Below are 8653 nucleotides of genomic sequence, written 5' to 3'. Positions count from 1 at the left end.
GAAGTTAGAGTCTTTCCAGACAAAGGGTACTCATTTGTACGGTAAGTTCTGCACATTTCTTAACATTTGTATGATAGCCCTTGAATGTTAGATTACAGAATATATTGAGGCAAACTGGGCATACTAATGTGTAATTAAAATGTATATGTATTGCACATTAACCCCTTCATGCCAAGGGCAAGTATTGAACTTTGGAACAAAGTTCAGATGTAAACATTTGCTTGAAAAATTAAATCATGCAATCACGTGATTTCAATGCTGGGAACAGATCTCGAGGTACTGCCTATGATGGTTGAAATGTCCCCAGTCAGATCTTCTGTTACCTAAACCCAGGAGGGAGCAGGACGCCAAAAAAATGTAGCATGTTCCATGTGTCCTAAAGGAGTTTTAAGGAGCCCAGCGCTTTTAGGGCAACATGGAATGTCCTAATGATGTCTAGGAGTTAAAAATATTTAGGTCCTAGTTTAAAGTGTATGTATATAAATGTATATGTGTGTTTGGCGTTCTAGTTGTCAGAGGTAATCTGAAGATATTTCACCCCAGGCTTCCTGAAGCACCTCCCACAAATTGGATTGGCTTGATGGGCACTTCTAAGATACCATTTGGTCAAGCTGCTCCCACAACAGCTCAATTTTGTTAAGATCTGGTGACTGTGCAGGCCACTCCCTTAAAGACAGAATACCAACTGACTACATCTTCCCTAAATAGTTCTTACATAGTTTGGAGCTGTGCTTTTAGTCAATGCCCTGCTGTGGGGATATTGGCTTAAATCATGTGCCGTACACAGGGTATGGCATTGCAAAATGGAGTGCCAGCCTTCCTCCTTCAATGCCTTTTTTACCCTTTATAAATCTCCCACTTTACCAACACCAAAGCACCGTCAGTTCATCACATTGCCTCCACCATACTTGCAAAAGGGGTTTCTTTCTTCTGTTATGTGTGATCAGTCCACGGGTCATCATTACTTCTGGGATATAACTCCTCCCCAACAGGAAATGCAAGAGGATTCACCCAGCAGAGCTGATATAGCTCCTCCCCTCTACGTCAGTCCCAGTCATTCTCTTGCACCCAACGACTAGATAGGATGTGTGAGAGGACTATGGTGATTATACTTAGTTTTTATGACTTCAATCAAAAGTTTGTTATTTTACAATAGCACCGGAGCGTGTTATTACTTCTCTGGCAGAGTTTGAAGAAGAATCTACCAGAGTTTTTTACTATGATTTTAACCGGAGTAGTTAAGATCATATTGCTGTTCTCGGCCATCTGAGGGAGGTAAAAGCTTCAGATCAGGGGACAGCGGGCAGATGAATCTGCATTGAGGTATGTAGCAGTTTTTATTTTCTGAATGGAATTGATGAGAAAATCCTGCTATACCGTTATAATGACATGTATGTATACACTTCAGTATTCTGGGAATGGTATTTCACCGGAACTACTCTGTTAAAGGTCACTAATCCTTTTAATAAATATTATCATGTTAAACGTTTTTGCTGGAATGTAGAATCGTTTACATTGCTGAGGTACTGAGTGAATAAATGTTTGGGCATTATTTTCCACTTGGCAGTTGTCTGCTTTAAATTGTGACAGTTTCGTTTCTCCTCACTGCTGTGTGTGAGAGGGAGGGGCCGTTTTTGGCGCTCTTTGCTACGCATCAAAAATTTCCAGTCAGCTACTATTATATTTCCTGCATGATCCGGTTCACTGACAGATCTCAGGGGTCTTCAAACTTCTTTGAAGGGAGGTACATTCTCTCAGCAGAGCTGTGAGAATTTTATATTGACTGTGAATAAAAACGTTACTCTATAATTTTTTATGTCAAATTTAGTTATTGTTATTTACTAATGGGAACAAACCTTTGCTAAAAGTTGTGTTATTTTAAAGTTGATGCTATAACTGTTTTTTCAGTTCATTATCTCAACTGTCATTTAATCGTTTAAGTACCTCTTTGAGGCACAGTACGTTTTTGCTAAAAAAAGATTATAACCAGGTTGCAAGTTATTGCTAGTGTGTTAAACATGTCTGACTCAGAGGAAGATATCTGTGTCATTTGTTCCAATGCCAAGGTGGAGCCCAATAGAAATTTATGTACTAACTGTATTGATGCTACTTTAAATAAGAGTCAATCTGTACAATGTGAACAAATTTCACCAAACTGCGAGGGGAGAGTTATGCCGACTAACTCGCCTCACGCGGCAGTACCTGCATCTCCCGCCCGGGAGGTGCGTGATATTATGGCGCCTAATACATCTGGGCGGCCATTACAGATAACATTACATGAGATGGCTACTGTTATGACTGAAGTTTTGTCTAAATTACCAGAACTAAGAGGCAAGCGTGATCACTCTGGGGTGAGAACAGAGTGCGCTGACAATACTAGGGCCATGTCTGATACTGCGTCACAGCTTGCAGAGCATGAGGACGGAGAGCTTCATTCTGTGGGTGACGGTTCTGATCCAAACAGATTGGATTCAGATATTTCAAATTTTAAATTTAAATTGGAGAACCTCCGTGTATTACTAGGGGAGGTCTTAGCAGCTCTCAATGATTGTAACACCGTTGCAATACCAGAGAAACTGTGTAGGTTGGATAAATACTTTGCGGTACCGGCGAGTACTGACGTTTTTCCTATACCTAAGAGATTAACTGAAATTGTTACTAAGGAGTGGGATAGACCCGGTGTGCCGTTCTCACCCCCTCCAATATTTAGAAAGATGTTTCCAATAGACGCCACCACTCGGGACTTATGGCAAACGGTCCCTAAGGTGGAGGGAGCAGTTTCTACTTTAGCTAAGCGTACCACTATCCCGGTGGAGGATAGCTGTGCTTTTTCAGATCCAATGGATAAAAAATTAGAGGGTTACCTTAAGAAAATGTTTGTTCAACAAGGTTTTATATTGCAACCCCTTGCATGTATCGCGCCGATTACGGCTGCGGCAGCATTTTGGATTGAGTCTCTGGAAGAGAACCTTAGTTCATCTACGCTAGACGACATTATGGACAGGCTTAGAGTCCTTAAACTAGCTAATTCATTCATTTCGGAGGCCGTAGTACATTTAACCAAACTTACGGCTAAGAACTCAGGATTCGCCATACAGGCACGTAGAGCACTGTGGCTAAAATCCTGGTCAGCTGATGTTACTTCTAAGTCCAAATTACTTAATATACCTTTCAAGGGGCAGTCTTTATTTGGGCCCGGTTTGAAAGAAATTATCGCTGACATTACAGGAGGTAAGGGCCACGCCCTACCTCAAGACAAAGCCAAAGCTAAGGCTAGACAGTCTAATTTTCGTCCCTTTCGGAATTTCAAAACAGGAGCAGCGTCAACCTCCACTGCACCAAAACAGGAAGGAGCTGTTGCTCGTTACAGGCAAGGCTGGAAACCTAACCAGTCCTGGAATAAGGGCAAACAGGCCAGGAAACCTGCTGCTGCCCCAAAGACAGCATGAACCGAGAGCCCCCGATCCGGGACCGGATCTAGTGGGGGGCAGACTTTCTCTCTTCGCCCAGGCCTGGGCAAGAGATGTTCAGGATCCCTGGGCGCTGGAGATCATATCTCAGGGATACCTTCTAGACTTCAAATTATCTCCCCCAAAAGGGAGATTTCATCTGTCAAGGTTGTCAACAAACCAGATAAAGAAAGAAGCGTTTCTACGCTGTGTACAAGATCTGTTATTAATGGGAGTGATCCATCCAGTTCCGCGGTCGGAACAAGGACAAGGGTTCTACTCAAACCTGTTTGTGGTTCCCAAAAAAGAGGGAACTTTCAGGCCAATCTTAGATTTAAAGATTCTAAACAAATTCCTAAGAGTTCCATCGTTCAAAATGGAAACTATTCGGACAATCTTACCTATGATCCAAAGGGGTCAGTACATGACCACAGTGGATTTAAAAGATGCTTACCTTCACATACCGATTCACAAGGATCATCAACGGTATCTACGGTTTGCCTTCCTAGACAGGCACTACCAGTTTGTGGCTCTTCCATTCGGATTGGCTACGGCCCCAAGAATCTTCACAAAGGTTCTGGGTGCCCTTCTGGCGGTACTAAGACCGCGAGGGATTTCGGTAGCTCCGTACCTAGACGACATTCTAATACAAGCTTCAAGCTTTCAAACTGCCAAGTCTCATACAGAGTTAGTTCTGGCATTTCTAAGGTCGCATGGATGGAAAGTGAACGAAAAGAAGAGTTCTCTTTTTCCTCTCACAAGAGTTCCATTCTTGGGGACTCTTATAGATTCTGTAGAAATGAAGATTTACCTGACAGAAGACAGGTTAACAAAGCTTCAAGATGCATGCCGTGTCCTTCATTCCATTCAACACCCGTCAGTAGCTCAATGCATGGAGGTGATCGGCTTAATGGTAGCGGCAATGGACATAGTACCTTTTGCACGCCTACACCTCAGACCGCTGCAATTGTGCATGCTAAGTCAGTGGAATGGGGATTACTCAGATTTGTCCCCTACTCTAAATCTGAATCAAGAGACCAGAAATTCTCTTCTATGGTGGCTTTATCGGCCACACCTGTCCAGGGGGATGCCATTCAGCAGGCCAGACTGGACAATCGTAACAACAGACGCCAGCCTGCTAGGTTGGGGCGCTGTCTGGAATTCTCTGAAGGCTCAGGGATTATGGAATCAGGAGGAGAGTCTCCTTCCAATAAACATTCTGGAATTGAGGGCAGTTCTCAATGCCCTTCTGGCTTGGCCCCAATTAACAACTCAGGGGTTCATCAGGTTTCAGTCGGACAATATCACGACTGTAGCTTACATCAACCATCAGGGAGGGACAAGAAGCTCCCTAGCAATGATGGAAGTATCAAAGATAATTCGCTGGGCAGAGTCTCACTCTTGCCACCTGTCAGCAATCCACATCCCGGGAGTGGAGAACTGGGAGGCGGATTTCTTGAGTCGCCAGACTTTTCATCCGGGAGAGTGGGAACTTCATCCGGAGATCTTTGCCCAAATACTTCGACGTTGGGGCAAACCAGAGATAGATCTCATGGCGTCTCGCCAGAACGCCAAACTTCCTCACTACGGGTCCAGATCCAGGGATCCGGGAGCGGTTCTGATAGATGCTTTGACAGCACCTTGGAACTTCGGGATGGCTTATGTGTTTCCACCCTTCCCGCTGCTTCCTCGATTGATTGCGAAAATCAAACAGGAGAGAGCATCAGTGATTCTAATAGCGCCTGCATGGCCACGCAGGACTTGGTATGCAGATCTAGTGGACATGTCATCCTGTCCACCTTGGTCTCTACCTCTAAGACAGGACCTTCTGATACAGGGTCCATTCAAACATCAAAATCTAACTTCTCTGAAACTGACTGCTTGGAAATTGAACGCTTGATTTTATCAAAGCGTGGTTTTTCTGAGTCGGTTATTGATACCCTGATCCAGGCTAGGAAGCCTGTTACCAGAAAGATTTACCATAAAATATGGCGCAAATACCTATACTGGTGCGAATCCAAACGTTACTCCTGGAGTAAGGTTAGGATCCCTAGGATATTGTCTTTTCTACAAGAAGGTTTAGAAAAGGGTTTATCGGCTAGTTCATTAAAGGGACAGATTTCAGCTCTGTCCATCTTGTTACACAGGCGTCTGTCAGAAAATCCAGACGTCCAGGCCTTTGGTCAGGCTTTAGCTAGGATCAAGCCTGTGTTTAAAGCCGTTGCTCCGCCATGGAGTTTAAACTTAGTTCTTAACGTTTTACAAGGTGTTCCATTTGAACCCCTTCATTCCATTGATATAAAATTGTTATCTTGGAAAGTTCTGTTTTTAATGGCTATTTCCTCGGCTCGAAGAGTCTCTGAGTTATCAGCATTACATTGTGATTCTCCTTATCTGATTTTTCACTCAGACAAGGTAGTTCTGCGTACTAAACCTGGGTTCTTACCTAAGGTAGTTACTAACAGGAATATCAATCAAGAGATTGTCGTTCCATCCTTGTGTCCAAATCCTTCTTCAAAGAAGGAACGTCTTCTACACAATCTGGATGTAGTTCGTGCCCTCAAGTTCTACTTGCAGGCAACTAAAGATTTTCGCCAAACTTCTTCCCTGTTTGTCGTTTATTCTGGACAGAGGAGAGGTCAAAAAGCTTCTGCTACCTCTCTCTCGTTTTGGCTTCGTAGCATAATACGTTTAGCCTATGAGACTGCTGGACAGCAGCCTCCTGAAAGAATTACAGCTCACTCCACTAGAGCTGTGGCTTCCACTTGGGCCTTTAAGAATGAGGCCTCTGTTGAACAGATTTGCAAGGCTGCAACTTGGTCTTCGCTTCATACTTTTTCCAAATTTTACAAATTTGACACTTTTGCTTCTTCGGAGGCTATTTTTGGGAGAAAGGTTCTTCAGGCAGTGGTTCCTTCTGTATAATGAGCCTGCCTATCCCTCCCGTCATCCGTGTACTTTTGCTTTGGTATTGGTATCCCAGAAGTAATGATGACCCGTGGACTGATCACACATAACAGAAGAAAACATAATTTATGCTTACCTGATAAATTCCTTTCTTCTGTTGTGTGATCAGTCCACGGCCCGCCCTGTTTTTAAGGCAGGTAAATATCTTTTAAATTATACTCCAGTCACCACTTCACCCTTGGTTACTCCTTTCTCGTTGATTCTTGGTCGAATGACTGGGACTGACGTAGAGGGGAGGAGCTATATCAGCTCTGCTGGGTGAATCCTCTTGCATTTCCTGTTGGGGAGGAGTTATATCCCAGAAGTAATGATGACCCGTGGACTGATCACACAACAGAAGAAAGGAATTTATCAGGTAAGCATAAATTATGTTTTCATGTAATTGGCAAGAGTCCATGAGCTAGTGACGTATGTGATATACAATCCTACCAGGAGGGGCAAAGTTTCCCAAACCTCAAAATGCCTATAAATACACCCCTCACCACACCCACAATTCAGTTTTCCAAACTTTGCCTCCTATGGAGGTGGTGAAGTAAGTTTGTGCTTAGATTCTACGTTGATATGCGCTTCTCAGCATTTTGAAGCCTGATTCCTCCGAGTACAGTGAATGTCAGAGGGATGTGAAGGGAGTATCACCTATTGAATGCAATGGTTTTCCTCGCGGGAGATCTATTTCATAGGTTCTCTGTTATTGGTCGTAGAGATTCATCTCCTACCTCCCTTTTCAGATCGAAGATTTACTCTCATATTCCATTACTTCTACTGATAGCCAAACCAGTATTGAAATTGTTATCTGCTATATGTGGATGGGTGTCTTTCGGTAAGTATGTTTTCATTACTTAAGACACTCTCAGCTATGGTTTGGCTCTTTATGCATTAATATAAAGTTCTAAATATATGTATTGTACTTTATATTTGCCGTTAGTCAGGTTTATGTATATTTCCTTTTGCAGACTATCCGTTAAATATTTGGGGAAACAAACATATTTAGGAAAAAAATTCTTACCTGTGGTCTAGTCTTTTCTCAATTGACTGCTTTTTCATTAAATTTTGCAGGTAAAATTAGGCTTGCAAGGGTGCAAAATGCCAAAGTTTATTGCGTCATTCTTTGCGCAAGATTTTTTTTTTGCCGTGAAGGTACGTCCGATGACGCAAATTCGTATTTTCCGGCGTCTTAGTTGACGCTGAGTTCCTTGCCCAAGGTTGCGTCTTCAATGACGCGAGTGTCATTTCCGTATGTTAGCACCAAAAATTTTTCAGTTTGCGTTGTGCGTCATACTTGGCGCCAAACAATTTCATTATTTAAAGCCCCATTCCTAGATGCCTCTTGCCTTTTTTTCAAAAGTCAGAGGGCTATACTGTTTGCATTTTTTTTTTTCCCCATTCCTGAAACTGCCATATAAGGAAATTCATAATTTTGCTTTATATGTTTTTTCTCTTACATTTTGCAAGATGTCTCAATCTGATCCTGTCTCAGAAATCACTGTTGGAACCCTGCATTTGTTGTAAATTTGTGGAGATTATATCTCCAGCTGTGGTATGTAATAGTTGTCATAAGCTTTTAGATGCAGAGAATGTGTCCATCAGTAATAGTATAATGCCTGTTGTTCCTTCAGCATCTAATGTAAATGATATACCTGTGAATATAATAGATTTTATTGCTGATGCGAATCAGAAGGCTTTGTCTGCCATCCCACCTTCTAATAAACGTAAAAGGTCTTTTTAAACTTCTCATAAAGTTGATGAAATTTCAAATGACTGACAACATACTGAATTATCCTCTGATGAGGGTCTATCTGATTCAGAAGATCCTTCCTCAGATATTGACACTGACAAATCTACTTATTTATTTAAAATGGAGTATATTTGTTCTTTGTTAAAAGAAGTGTTGATTACATTGGATATTGAGGAAACTAATCCTCTTGATATTAAAACTAGTAAACGTTTGAATTCTGTTTATAAACCTCCTGTGGTTGCTCCAGAGGTTTTTCCAGTTCCTGATGCTATTTCTGATATGATTTCTAATGCATGGAATAGGCCGGGTACTTCTTTTATTGCTTCAAAGTTTAAAATATCATATTCTTAGCCATCAGTTAGATTGGAGTTTTGGGAAATGATCCCCAAAGTTGATGGGGCCATTTCTACTCTTGCTAAACATACTACTATTCCTATAGAAGATAGTACTTATTTTAAAGACCCTTTAGATAGGAAACTTAGATCTTATCTAAGGAAAGCTT

General features: G+C 42.0%; 1 protein-coding gene across 4 annotated transcripts in view; it reads left to right on the top strand.

The window, feature by feature from the left end:
* Positions 1–8653, top strand: part of TIA1 (TIA1 cytotoxic granule associated RNA binding protein) — a 74368-nt gene that overhangs the window by 26248 nt on the left and 39467 nt on the right. For all 4 annotated transcript variants that reach the window (XM_053718159.1, XM_053718160.1, XM_053718158.1 and 1 more), the window contains exon 10: positions 1–41. This exon is cut by the window's left edge and continues 44 nt beyond it. In XM_053718159.1, coding sequence (XP_053574134.1) covers positions 1–41 — 41 coding nt within the window. The remainder of the gene's footprint in view (positions 42–8653) is intronic.

This window comes from Bombina bombina, chromosome 6, assembly GCF_027579735.1.
Source record: "Bombina bombina isolate aBomBom1 chromosome 6, aBomBom1.pri, whole genome shotgun sequence".
NCBI classification, from domain to species: domain Eukaryota; kingdom Metazoa; phylum Chordata; class Amphibia; order Anura; family Bombinatoridae; genus Bombina; species Bombina bombina.
The sequence above is the reverse complement of the archived record's forward strand: the minus strand, read 5'-3'. Positions and strand labels throughout refer to the sequence as shown.